The following is a 14952-nucleotide window of genomic DNA, read 5'->3' as shown; positions in this document are numbered from 1 at the left end:
GACAGTTTAGTCTTATAAGAGCTAGAAGTAGGCAGTTCAGCCCCTCGAGCGAGCTCCACCACTTAGTACTGTCGTGGCAGATCTCCTCTCAGTCTCAACTTAACTTTCCTACCTGCTTCCCATAACCACTACTAAACTAAAAATCTAACTACCTCCTCAAATTTATTCAATATTCCAGCATCCACTATATTCTGGGTAGTAAAGTCCATGATCGTTTGAGAGAAGGGATTTCTCTTTATCTCTGTTTTAAGTCTGCTACCCTTCATCTCTCATGCTAGGTTGCCCCAAGTGGAAATATTCTCTCTACGTCTAATTTGTCAATCCCCTTTCAATTTGAACTCCTCTCAGTCTAAAATCCAGAGGGTAGAAGAACATAACTACAAGATATGGAAGTTTCCAATCCCATTCAGGAGGTTTGAACCTAACCTTCAAAAGAGAAGATGGTTTGGGAATAGTCAGGATGATTCCACAATGATCAGTACCATCAGTGAGCCCTCAGATGCTGAAGTGGTCTGCATCCAAATGTAGCAGGATCTGGACAATAGCCAGCCATGGCATAGGGTGGAATTTAATTTCATTTTAAAGGAAGAAAACCTAGATGACCATCAAACCAGTGCTAATTGTCAGAAAAATTCATCTGGTTCCCTAATGTCCTTCAGGAAAGTAAATCTGCCATCTTCACCTGGTCTGGCCTACATGTGACTCCAGACGCACAGCAATGTGAATGGCTCTTAACTGCCCTCCAGGCAAATCAGGATGGGCAATAAATACCAGTCTAGCAGTGACAACCGCATCCTGTGAATGAATTAAAAGAAAACAAAGTCTAACCACCGTCCTTTGACATTACCATCACTGAATAACTTATTAATATCCTGGGGGATACCATTGACCAGAAACTGAACTGGACAAGCTGTATAAAAGCTAAAATTCACAACACCAGGTTATAATTCAACAAGTCTATTTGGAAGTACAAGCTTTCAGAGTGCTGCTCCTTCCAAATGAACCTGTTGGACTATAACCCTGTTGTTATGAAGATGTAGAGGTACTGTACCTTTATGAGAGTTGAAAAGCCAGCAAGGACTGCTAGACAGCACAAAGTAACAATGTAACACTTAGGTCGAAACCAATAGTACAACTGTGTTGCCATGGGACACAAACAAAATCAAATTTAGCCAGTTTAAATTATGCCCCAAAATACCAAAATCCAATCAAATTTGAATTTAGTATTTTTAAAATATTAAAACCAATGAAACGATCTGATGCTTTGGGGTATAAAACCGGACATTTTGAACAGCTAAGAGAACTGCCAAAAGACCAACACATGTAGGCTGCTAGCTCAAGAACTCAGAGGTATCTGTCCGTAGAAGGTGTTTACAAGGCAGAACATCGAAACTGACCGAGGGAGAATCTACATAAAAAGGAGATTCAGCAAAGCCTACTGGTTTTTAAGATTAGATTACATTACATAACTTACAGTGTGGAAACAGGCCCTTCGGCCCAACAAGTCCACACCGCTCCGCAGAAGCGCAACCCACCCATACCCCTAACCTAACACTTCGGGCAATTTAGCATGGCCAATTCACCTGACCTGCACATCTTTGGACTATGGGAGGAAACCGGAGCACCCGGAGGAAATAGACCCTTCAGTCCAACCTGGACTACAGCGACCTGATATCCCAACCCAATCTAGTCCCACCTACCCGGAGGAAACCCACGCAGACATGGGGAGAACATGCAAATTCCACACAGTCAGTCGTCTGAGGCAGGAATTGAACCCGGGTCTCTAGCGCTGTGAGGCAGCATTGCTAAACACTGCCACCGTGCCGCCCATTTTGAAATGTGATTTATTTTTGGAAATCTTAAATTGGGATTTTTTTGTCAAAGAAGACTAGCACTGCAGAGTGGGAGGTAAACAATAGGTTTAAGAGAGAGGAGATATAAATAGTTGGTATTAATATTCTCTGTTGGATTTAGTAAAGTTGTTAATTTTCACTTTATAAATTTGAGAGGCAAAGAACTATACCAGAGGTCACTATTTAGAGTCAGAGTCAGATGTACAGCATGGAAACAGACCCTTCAGTCCAACCTGTCCACGCCGACCGGATATCCCAACCCAATCTTGTCCCACCTACCAACACTCAGCCCATATCCCACCAAACCCTTCCTATTCATATAACCATCCAAATGCCTCTTAAATGTTGTAATTGTACCAGCCTCCACCACTTCCTCTGGCAGCTCATTCCATACACGCGCCACCGTGTGAAAAGATTGCCCCTTGGGTCCTTTTTATATCTTTCCCCTCTCACCCTAAACCTATGCCCTCTAGTTCTGGACTCCCCCCACCCCAGGGGGAACACTTTGTCTAATTATCCTATCCATGCCCCTCATAACTTTGTAAAACTCTAAGGTCACCCCTCAGCCTCCGACGCTCCAGGGAAAACAGCCCCAGCCTGTTCAGCCTCTCCCCATAGTGCAAATCCTCCAACCCTGGCAACATCCTTGTAAATATTTTCTGAACCCTTTCAAGTTTCACAGCATCTTTCCGATAGGAAGGAGACCGGAAATGCACACAAGATTCCAACAGTGGCCAAACCAATGCCCTGTACAGCCTCAGCATGACCTCCCAACTGCTGTACTCAATACTCTGACCAATAAAAGAAAGCATACCAAACGCCTTCTTCACTATCCTATCTACCTGCGACTCCACTTTCAAGGAGCTATGAACCTGCACTCCAAGGTCTCTTTGTTCAGCAACACTCTCTAGGACCTTACAATTAAGTGTATAAGTCCTGCTAAGATTTGTTTTCCCAAAATGCAGCACCTCGCATTTATCCGAATTAAACTCCATCTGCCACTCCCCAGCCCATTGGACCATCCTGTTGTAATCTGAGGTAACCCTCCTTGCTGTCCACTACACCTCCAAGTTTGGAGTCATCTGCAAACTTACTAACTGTACCTCGTATGCTCACATCCAAATCATTTATGTAAACAACAAGTAGAGGGTCCAGCACCGATCCTTGTGGCAGGCCTGGTCACAGGCCTCCAGTGTCAAAAACAACCCTCCACCACCACCCTCTGTCTTCTACCTTTGAGCTAGTTTTGTATCCAAATGGCTAGTTCCCCCTTTATTCTGGAGATCTAACCTTGCTAATCAGTCTCCCATGGGGAGCCTTGCCAAGCGCCTTACTGAAGTCCATATAGATCACATCTACCACTCTGCCCTCATCTATCCTCAAAAAACTCAATCAAGTTTGAGAGACATGATTTCCTATGTACAAAGCCATGTTGACTTTCCAAATACATGTACATCCTGTCCCTCAGGATTCCTTCCAACAACTTGCCCATCACTGAACTCAGGCTCACTGGTCTATAGTTCCCTGGCTTGTCCTTACTACCCTTCTTAAAGAGTGGCACCAAGTTAGTCAACCTCCAGTCTTCCGGCACCTCCCCTGTGACTATCGATGATACAAATATCCCAGCAAAAGGCCCAGCAATCACTTCTCTAGCTTCCCACAGAGTTCTCGAGTACACCTGATCAGGTCCTGGGGATTTATTCACCTTTATGCATTTCAAGACATCCAGCACTCCCTCCTCTGTAATATAGACATTTTGCAAGATGTCACCATCTATTTCCCTACAGTCTATATCTTCCATATCCTTTTCCACAGTAAATACTGATACAAATATTCATTTAGTATCACCCCCATTTTCTGTGGCTCCACACAAAGGCCGCCTTGCTGATCTTTGAGGGGCCCTATTCTCTTCCTAGTTACCCTTTTGTCCTTAATATATTTGTAAAAACCCTTTGGATTCTCCTTAATTCTATTTGCCAAAGCTATCTCATGTCCCCGTTTTGCCCTCCTGATTTCCCTCTTAAGTATACTCCTACTTTCTTTATACTCTTCTAAGGATTCACTCGATCTATCCTGTCTATACCTGACATATGCTTCCTCCTTTTTCTTAACCAAACCCTCAATTACTTTAGTCATCCAGCATTCCCTATACCTACCAGCCTTCCCTTTCACCCTGACAGGAATATACTTTCTCTGGATTCTTGTTATCTCATTTCTGAAGGCTTCCCATTTTCCAGCCATCCCTTTACCTGCAATCAGCTTTCAAAAGTTCTTGCCTAATATCATCAAAATTAGCCTTTCTCCAATTTAGAACTTCAACTTTTAGATCTGGTCTATCCTTTATCATCACTATTTTTAAAATCTAATAGAATTATGGTTGCTGGCCCCAAAGTGCTCCCCCACTGACACCTCAGTCACCTGCTCTGCCTTATTTCCCAAGAGTAGATCAAGTTTTGCACTGTCTCTAGTAGGTACTGAATCAGAAAATTTTCTTGTACACACTTAAGAAATTCCTCTCCATCTAAACCCTTAGCAGTCCCAGTTTATGTTTAGAAAGTTAAAATCCCCTACCATAACCACCCTATTATTCTTACAGATAGCTGAGATCTCCTTACAAGTTTGTTTCTCAATTTCCTTCTGACTATTAGGAGGTCTATAATACAATCCCAATAAGGTGATCATCCCTTTCTTATTTCTCAGTTCCACCCAAATAACATTCCTGGATGTATTTCCAGGAATATCCTCCCTCAGCACAGCTGTAATGCTACTCCTTATCAAGAAGGCCACTCCCCCTCCTGTCTTGCCTCCCTTTCTATCCTTCCTATAGCATGATTATTCTGGAACATTAAGCTGCCAGTCCTGCCCATCCTTGAGCCATGTTTTTGTACAGGATGAATCTTGTGTTGGTGGTTTAAATTAGCCGAGAAATTCACTACATGTTGTAACACTTGTGATTTTTAAATTTTGTCCACCTCAGTCCAACACCAGCACTTCCACTTTGTAGCCGTATAAATACACAGTGGTTACCTACTCATCCCCTTCATAGTTCAGAGGCGACAACTGCTACTATGCAAATACTAACTCACCTCCTGACTCCCTAAAGACTGTCCGCCATCTACAAGACACAAGTAAGAATTGTGACGGAATATTCCCCACTTACCTAGATGAATACAACTCCAACACCACTCAAGCAGCTTGACACTATCCAGGACAAAGCAGTCCACTTGATTGATACCACAGCCACTTCCTCCACCACCACTCAATAGCAGCAGTGTGACCCAATTATAAGATGCATGGCAGAAAATTTCCAAAGATCCTTAGACAGCACCTTCCAAACCCATAACCATGTCAATCTAGAAGGACTAAAGCAGCAAATTCAACAAATGGCACCACCACCACCTCCAAGTATCAAGCCACTCACTGTCCTGACTTGGAAATATATCACTGTTCCTTCAGGTGTTGCTGGGTCAAAATCCTGGAATTTCCTGCAGCAATTCAAAGCAGCAGCTCACCACCTCTTTCTCAGGAAGAGCTCGGGATTGGCATTAATGCTCGTCAAGCCAACTATGCCCACATCAACAGTGAATAGAAAGTACATTCACTCAAAAGGAAAAATAAATGGTAAATAAATTCAGAGGTCACCAGATAAAGAAGTCAAAATTAAAATAGAACAACAAAACTAAACTTATGGCACATCGAAAATACAAGAGAGAATCAGAGGATCATAAAGTGCAGAAAGGTGGTGAAAAACCATATTCGGGAAGAGAGTCAGTCTTTCCTGGACTCAGAGGGGATGTCAGATAACTGGAGAAATGCAGACATTATGCCATTGTTCAAAGAAGTTTGAATGTATAAGCCCAACAATTGCAGACCTGTCAGTTTGCAGTGGACAGAAACTTGCTAAACATTTAATGGTGAGTAAGCTTCTAGAAACAAATAATTCAGGATAGAAATAGTAGCCACACAAAAAAAAGATTGGTTGATTAGCTTGAAGCAGCATTTACTTCTAAAGAGGTAATCAATGCTTGACTGACTTACTGGATCTTTTTTTAAAAAAAGAGATAACAGAAAAGATCAACGAGCATAATTCAGTTGATTTGGATTTTCAGGTGGTGTTCAATACAGTGCCACACAGACTTGAGAAAAAAATTTAGTTATTAAATAAACAGGGACAGTAGCAACAGATGCAAAATTGGTTGAGATTTAGGAAACAGTATTGGTCAGTGGATATTTTACACACTGGATCAAGGTTTGCAATAGAATTCCCTTAGACTTAGTACTTGATCTCTTACTGTCTGATGTACATTATTGATTTAGATCTTGGCATCTAGGGGAAAATTTCAGAGTTTGTGGATGGGTCAATACTTGGTATCATTGTCAACTATAAAGAGAACAGAGTAGAACTCCAAAAAGTGAGCAGACAGGTAGCAAATGAAAATCAAATGAAAAGTGAGAAGTGTTACATTTTGCTGGAAAGAACATGAACAGCCTATATAAAGCAGGGGGTACTTCGCTGAAGAGAACATGTGGAGTAGAGGATGTAGATCTATACAGATCACTGAAGGTGGTTGAGAGTGCGCAAGGGGATGCTGCTGAATTTGTAAAAGACACCGGTTAGATTTTAGCTGTAATTCTGAGTAACTCTGGGTGTCGCACTACAGGAAGAACGTGAATGCATTGGAGAGAGTGAACAGGAGACTTGAAAAAGTGGTTTGAGGAACGAGATCATCAATTAAGAGGATAGATTGGAAATGTTCTCCTCAGAAAGGAGATTAAAGGAGATAGGATTCATTTTAAAATTGACAGGTCTGGATAGATTAGATAGGGAGAAATCTCCCCCTTATAAAAGAATCAAGAAAGAGAGCACAGATTTAAAGCAAATGTGGCGTGAGAAAAAGAAACTTTGCATGAGTGGTTCAGATCTGGAATGCACTGCCCGGAAGGATGCTGGGTGCAGAATCAGTTCAAACACTCAGCTGGATATATAAGCTCCTTTATAACCAAGGCATTTGTTTGCTTAAAGAAATCAAAGCATTAGGGGTGAAGCGCCTCCATGCTGATCAGCCCATGGGAAGCCTGTCGCACACAAAGTCTAGCTTCTTATCGTTAACCGCTTAGTGTCAGGAGGTGAAGCCTGTGCCAGTGGGGCAGCTACAATGGCCGACACAGTAAACCGGACTAGAGTTGGCACATGGAAGCCTTTGAGTCGAGCACTATTTGCCCTTGTTCCATATAATCCTTCAGCGAAAACCTCAATTCTTTACGTTCTGTGATGAAAGGTCAGTGAACTGACAGTGCAGTTGCTGAGCGAAGTAGCTCCTTTTATGCTGGAGTGTGAACCCTGGCTGATGTGCAACAGGTAGTACCACTGGTGCAAACAGCACCACCCTGGTAAATGAACTGAAATGACAGACACTGATAGAAGTCCCTAGCTCCTAAACCCCAGTCTTTCCACCCTCTGCGGTGGCACACTTCCAAATGATAACTCTGCTACGCAATGTTTCATGCCCAATGAGCGAATGTTCCATACTCTGTCAGGGCACATATCATTTATTGTAGCTGGAGTGGTGCATGGCCACGGACCTCTGCAGCCATTTAGGTCCAGGCTACATTAAAATCAGTTGGGATGACTTCTCGCTAAAACATGGCACTTTGATATCTCCTGGAGTGGATAGGGTTGATGAACAGAGGCTGTGTGCAGCTCTGCAGTTGCACACAGCGTTGTCCAGGTATCTTTTAAATATGGATACCGGAGCTCAGTGGCTCTCAGAACACAGCAGAATGTTTCCCCTCCAAGACATTCTACAAAGAAATATATCAGCAGTCCTTCAAGTGTTGCTGGGTCAAAGTCATGAAACTCCCTCGTTGCAGGTCTATCTAGAGCAAAGGGACTGTAGGAGGTCAAAAAGGCAACTTGCTATCACTTCCTCCAGGCAACGAGAAGTGGACAATACATGCTAGCTACCACTTCCCACAAAGTGATTTGAAATAAAAAGAACTTTCTGTTCATAAACTTTGGTTTTACCCACACGAACAAGTAATTATTCAGAAAAATCAGAAGCTTCCCCAGAACTCCCTTCCACTATTACACTCTTATCCACACTTGCAATTCAAAAGTAAAATTACATGCAATAGTTTTAAAGGTAATGCACTGTGAAACTCACCAACAATGTGCTCTCCACTGATGTAGATGGGACCTGAACCAGTCTTCAGACGTAAACAGACTGGAGGGGACACCTCAAACCCTCCCAGGACGGTCTAGAATGAAAATGGGGTGTTACAATTTTGTTGTTTCAAATCATGTGTTCATTTACTCAACATACTATATCAGGTCCACATTAAAGGCCCCTTCCAGGCTCACCAATTACTTTATTGATTAACTTGACACAGACGATTTTCACAATTTGGTTAAGTGTATGTACAGGATTTGCATTCAAGATTGAAGCATGATCACTCTATCCATCAGAAGTTGTCCTAACTTCCTATGAGGGTTAAAAAGCAAGAGGTGCCTAATTTTCAATGTAGCGTATCAAGTTACATTGCTGTACCAATATTAGAAATACTATAATTAGTCTGTGCCTTGAGATGGTGGTAATGATTCCAGGGTTATCTTGGGATCACATATGGAGATACCCGAGGCTGTAAGACAAAGAAGCAGACATAGGCCATTCAGCCCATTGAATCTGTTCTACCATTCAAAAAGGTCATGGCTGTTTGGATAATCATCAAATCTATCTGCCTGCCTTTTCCCCATTACACTAAATTCCCTTACCAATTAAAAATCTGTATCATATTTATTAATTCCCTGAAGGCTGAGGGGTGACCTTATTGAAATCATGAGCGGCATGGATAGGGTAAGTAGACAAGGTCTTTTCTTCAGTGGGGGGGGGGGTTCAGAACTAGAGGGAATAGGTTTAGGGTAAGAGGGGAAAGATTTAAAAGGGGCCGAAGGGACAACGTTTTTCACACAGAGGGTAGACAAAGTGTGTGGTATGTGCTGCCAGAGGAAGTGTTGGAGGCTGGTACAGTTACAACATTTAAAAGGCATCTGGGTGGGTAGACGAATGGGAAAGGTTTAGAGAGACATAGGCTAAGTGCTGGCAAATGGGACTAGATTTAGTCAAGTTGGCATAGATGAGTTGGTCCGAAGGATCTGTTTCCGTGCTGTACCTCTATGACTCTTTAACTCGGCCTCCGCAACACTCTGCAGTGAAGAATTCCACAGACTGACCACTCAGTTATTCCTTACCTCTTCCTAACTGGGTGACCGGTTACTCAGATTAGGATCTCTGATCCTAGATTCTGCCAGAAGGGCAATGACCTCTTTCCACCTACCCTGTCAAGTGCACTAAGAATCTAATGTTTTCATAAGGTCTCTTCTCATTCTCCTTAACTCTCATGGGTAAAGATCAACCTAATCAACCTCTCCATATCTGTGATCAACCTCGTGAATATTCTCTGGGTGACCCCTCAACATCAGTATACCTTTCCTTAGGCAAGGGGACCAAAACGGTTCACAGTATTCAAAAAAGTACTGTGAAACACAAACAGAAATTGCTGGAAAATCTCAGCATGTCTGTGGACAGAAACTAGAGTTTGTCATCTTTCGTGTCTGACTCATGCATGGTTTCGATTTTGCCAGGACTCCCTATTTTTATACTCTATTCCCCTTGAACAAATTCATGACAGTTTCACTCGAGCCTCTTCCCATCTCTCCCCCGGTAGCCTTCTCCCTCACATGCTTGTCTAGACTTCCCCTTAAATTAAGCACTACAATCAATTCCTCTATATTGAGAATCAGACATTCACACCATCCTTTGGGTAAAAGTGTTTATTCCAAATTCCTTGGTTTTTGTGATTATCCAATATTAACAACCTGTAGTTACCCTCTTCCCTACAAAAAGCATGCTCTCCAGAAGAACCTACAGTAGTATAAAAAAAAGAAAGGAAATTATGCCCCAACAATTCTTTCCCATTTTGTAAATGAGCATTCATTTCATGCATCAGCTTTGTAAATCTTCAATGCACCCTCTTTATAAAATACAAATCATAGAATTCCTACAGTGTGGAAGCAGGCCATTCAGCCCATCAAGTCCACACTGATGCTCAGAGCGTACCACCCAGATCCACCCCCTACGCCATATTAGTACGAATTGAGGATTGATTAAACACAAGACAGAATTCAAATTAATGGGTCTTTTTCAGTATGATAAGATCTAAGTAGCAGAGGATCAGTCTTTGGGCCTCAATGGTTAACCATCTATATTAATGACTTGGAGGAGGAGGCAGAATGCAATGCGTCCAAATCTGAAATAAAAATAGGTGGCAGGGTATACGTGACGAGGACATAATGAACCTCCAAGGGAATATCAATAGGCTGAGTGAGTGGGCAAAAACACGGCACATGGAATTTAATGTAGGAAAGTGCAAGAGGTGCCATATATACTCGAGCAGTAATTGATCTCATGTAAAAGTCGACCCCTTATTTTCGGCCACATTAGCTGGAATTTTCCATCTCATGTAAACGTCAACCCTAGTTCTTCACAGACAACAGATCAACATTTCTGAGTCAGTGCACCGATCACCACATCCCGCTCCAGCTTTCCAGGCTGCCAGTTGTTCTGCTCTGCTCTCGGCCTTACAGCCGACTAGCTATTGTGCTCCCTTCCAGGTTTTCATAATTACCTTAATTTGATGTTTTTTTTTTAAAAACTTTATTCGTTTAGAGATCAATTGGGCTTCTACGAATGAGACAGTATGAATTTTGACGGGTATGAATTTCAGCCCCTCAAAAGTAGTATCTATGTAATAGTCAACCCCATAAATTTGACCTTTAAAAGTAGTCAAAACAATTCAACTATTACTTGAGTATATACGCTAACTATTGGTCAAGGCAGCATAAAAATCCAAAGGATCTTTGCCTTTTTCAAAGGCATTGTCCAACAAGGTACTTCATTGTCAGTCCATGTTGTGGATGGAGTAAAGTTGGAATCTATGACTGCGTGGCCCAGGAACAAAGGGGCTACAACTAAGTTAAGCCAATGATCTTAGGAGGCGCAGTGCTTATCACTGCTGCATCACAGCACCAGAGTCCCAGATTCGATTCCAGCATCGGGCAACTATCTGGTGGGATTTGCACATTCTTCCAGTGTCTGCGTGGGTTTCCTCCGGATGCTCTGGTTTCCTCCCAGTCAAAGATGTGTAGGCCAGGTGAATTGGCCATGTTAAATTGCCCATAGTGTTTGGTGTATTAGTCAGAGGTAAGTGGGTCTGGATGGGTTGCTCTTCGGAGGGTCAGCATGGACTTGTTGGGCTGAAGGGTCTGTTCCTACACTGTAGGGAATCTAATCTAATCTTCTTTAGTCATGTGCAAGTTGTGTGTTCTAAAGACCAGACTGAAAAGCTTCCAGTGTAAACAAAAAGAAAAATCCAATTGCTATTATTGTAGAATGAGACATGCAGGGTTACAATCTGTACTAAACAAATATATCATACAGGAAATAGACTCCGATCTACAAAAGTTCCTTTCACAGTGAAAGTATGAAAAAAAAAGTTGCATCAATATACCACATGTTTGTTTATAACGCTGAGGTCTTCTAGCTCCCGTAAAGAAAATTATATGACAGAAATGGTAAACTCACCTTTACTGCATATTTATTTGAATTATCTATGAAAGTAGCAATTGTACTTGTCCATTTCTATTTCAGCCCTTGCTGTAAATAGGTATTTTAATGCATTCTCCCGATTGCTCACCAAACTCGAACAGAGAAATGTTGCAGGGTAAACATTAGTAATTTCTGCAGAATTTCCAAGAATTTTCCAAGAGGGGGCCGAGATTATCTGGACCACCTACCATTTACCATAGCCTGTCACAGAAGCATAGATTTTATGGCACAAGTGGCCACTTGGCCCAAGGTGTCTTCGTCAACTCCCTGAATGAGCAACAAACCTGTGCCTTTCCCCTTAACCCGACATAACCTGCTTTCTCTGAAAAAACAATGATTCCCTTCCCGATGATTGATCGATTTTGTCATGTGCACTGGCATACAGTGAGAAGCTTTGTTTACAAGGAATGAGGGGCACGTTGGCTCCCAAAAGATCAATTGTGTTAGGGGATTCTGTAGTCAGAGGTACAGACAGGCGTTTCTGTGGCCAGCAGAGAAAAAGCAGAATGGTGTGTTGTTCCCCTGGTGCCAAAATCAAGGATGTCTCAGAGAGGGTGCAGTATGTTCTCACGGGGGAAGAGGGGCCAGCAGGAGGTCATTGGTTCCAATGTGGACAATGACATTGGAAGGGAAAAGGTTGAGACTCTGAAGGGAGATTACAGACAGTTCGGCAGAAATTTAAAAAGGAGGTCCTCAAGAGTAGGAATATCTGGATTACTCCCAGTGCTACGAGCTAGTGAGGGCAGGATTAGGAGGATAGAGCAGATGAATGAATGGCTGAGGAGCTGGTGTATGGGAGAAGGATTCACATTTTTGGATCATTGGAATCTCTTTTGGGGTAGAAGTGACCTGTACAAGGAGGAACGGATTGCACCTAATTTGGAAGGGGACTAATATACTGGCAGGGAAATTTGCTGGAACTGCTTGGGAGGATTTAAACTAGTAAGGTGGGGGGGTGGGACCCAGGGAGATAGTGAGGAAAGAGATCAATCTGAGATGGGTACAACTGAGAACAGAAGCGAATCAAACAGTCAGGACAGGCAGGGACAAGGTAGGACTAATAAATTAAACTGCATTTATTTCAATGCAAGAGGCCCAACAAGGAAGGCAGATGACCTCAGGGCATGGTTAGGAACATGGGACTGGAATATCATAGCAATTACAGAAACATGGCTCAGGGATGGGCAGGACTGGCAGCTTAATGTTCCAGGATACAAATGCTACAGGAAGGATGGATAGGGAGGCGAGAGAGGAGGGGGAGTAGCATTTTTGATAAGGGATAGCATTACAGCTGTGCTGAGGGAGGATATTCCTGAAAATACATCCAGGGAAGTTATTTGGGTGGAACGGAGAAATAAGAAAGGGATGATCACCTTATTGGAATTGTATTATAGACCCCCTAGTAGTCAGAGGGAAATTGAGAAAAACTTGTAAGGAAATGTCAGCTATCTGTAAGAATAATAGGGTAGTTATGGTAGGGGATTTTAACTTTCTAAACATAAACTGGGACTGCCATAGTGTTAAAGGTTTAGATGGAGAGGAATTTCTTAAGTGTGTACAAGACAATTTTCTGATTCAGTATGTGGATGTACCTACTAGAGAAAGTGCAAAACCTGACCTATTCTTGGAAAATAAGGCAGGGCAGGTGACTGAGGTGTCAGTGGGGGAGCACTTTGGGGCCAGCGACCATAATTCTATTCGTTTTAAAATAGTGATGGAAAAGGATAGACCAGATCTAAAAGTTCAAGTCCTAAATTGGAGAAAGGCCAATTTTGACAGTATTGGGCAAGAACTTTCGAAAGCTGATTGCAGGTAAAGGGATGGCTGGAAAATGGAAAGCATTCAGAAATGAGATAAGAAGAATCCAGAGAAAGTATATTCCTGTCAGGGTGAAAGGGAAGGCTGGTAGGAATAGGGAATGCTGGATGACTAAAGTAATTGAGGGTTTGGTTAAGAAAAAGAAGGAAGCATATGTCAGGTATAGACAGGATAGATCGAGTGAATCCTTAGGAGAGTATAAAGAAAGTAGGAGTATACTTAAGAGGGAAATCAGGAGGGCAAAACGGGGACATGAGATAGCTTTGGCAAATAGAATTAAGCAGAATCCAAAGAGATTTTTCAAATACATTAAGGATAAAAGGGTAACTAGGAAGAGAATAGGGCCCCTCAAAGATCAGCAAGGCGGCCTTTGTGTGGAACCATAGAAAATGGGGGAAATACTAAATGAATATTTTGCATCAGTGTTTACTGTGGAAAAGGATATGGAAGATATAGCCTGTAGGGAAATAGATGGTGACATCTTGCAAAACGTCCAGATTACAGAGGAAGTGCAGGATGTCTAGAAATGCGTAAAGGTGGATAAATCCCTAGGACCTGATCAGGGGAACTCTGTGGGAAGCTAGAGAAGTGATTGCTGGGCCTCTTGCCGAGATATTTGTATCATCGATAGTCACAGGTGAGGTGCTGGAAGACTGGAGGTTGGCAAACGTGGTGCCATTGTTTAAGAAGGGTGGTAAAGACAAGCCAGGGAACTATGGACCAGAGAGCCTGACCGCGGTGGTGGGCAAGTTGCTGGAGGGAATCTGGAGGGACAGGATGTACATGTATTTGGAAAGGCAAGAACGGATTCGGGATAGTCAACTTGGCTGTGTGTGTGGGAAATCATGCCTCACAAACTTGATTGAGTTTTTTGAAGTAGTAACAAAGAAGATTGATGAGGGAAGAGCAGTAGATGTGATCTATATGGACGTCAGTAAGGCGTTCGACAAGGTTCCACATGGGAGACTGATTAGCAAGGTTAGATCTCATGGAATATAGGGAGAACTAGCCATTTGGATACAGAACTGGCTCAAAGGTAGAAGACAGAAGGTGGTAGTGGAGGGTTGTTTTTCAGACTGGAGGCCTGTGACCAGTGGAGTGCCACAAGGATCGGTGCTGGGTCCTCTGCTTTTTGTCATTTACATAAATGATTTGGATGCAAGCATAAGAGGTACAGTTAGTAAGTTTGCAGATGACACCAAAATTGGAGGTGTAGTGGACAGCAAAGAGGGTTACCTCAGATTACAACAGGATCTGGACCAGATGGGCCAATGGGCTGAGAAGTAGCAGATGGCGTTTAATTCAGATAATTGCAAGGTGCTGTATTTTGGGAAAGCAAATCTTAGCAGGACTCATACACATAATGGTAAGGTCTGAGGGAGTGTTGCTGAACAAAGAGACCTTGGAGTACAGGTTCACAGCTCCTTGAAAATGGAATCGCAGGTAGATAGGGTAGCGAAGGCGGCGTTTGGTATGCTTTCCTTTATCAGTCAGAGTATTGAGTACAGACGTTGGGATGTCATGTTGCGGCTGTACAGGACATTGGTTAGGCCACTGTTGGAATATTGCGTGCAATTCTGGTCTCTTTCCTATCGGAAAGATGTTGTTAAACTTGA

At 42.6% G+C, this 14952-nt stretch overlaps 1 protein-coding gene across 2 annotated transcripts in view; it reads right to left on the bottom strand.

Annotated features, from left to right (window-relative positions):
- npm1b (nucleophosmin 1b) overlaps positions 1-14952 on the bottom strand; it is a 129565-nt gene that overhangs the window by 94434 nt on the left and 20179 nt on the right. For both annotated transcript variants that reach the window (XM_043693064.2, XM_043693141.2), the window contains one exon: positions 8018-8111. In XM_043693064.2, the coding sequence (XP_043548999.2) occupies positions 8018-8111 (94 nt within the window). The remainder of the gene's footprint in view (positions 1-8017; positions 8112-14952) is intronic.

This window comes from Chiloscyllium plagiosum, unplaced genomic scaffold, assembly GCF_037043375.1.
Source record: "Chiloscyllium plagiosum isolate Xiang-an unplaced genomic scaffold, Cpla_swu_hap1 HiC_scaffold_1, whole genome shotgun sequence".
Lineage (NCBI taxonomy): Eukaryota > Metazoa > Chordata > Chondrichthyes > Orectolobiformes > Hemiscylliidae > Chiloscyllium > Chiloscyllium plagiosum.
Note: the sequence above shows the minus strand (reverse complement) of the source record. Positions and strands in the feature narration are given on the sequence as shown.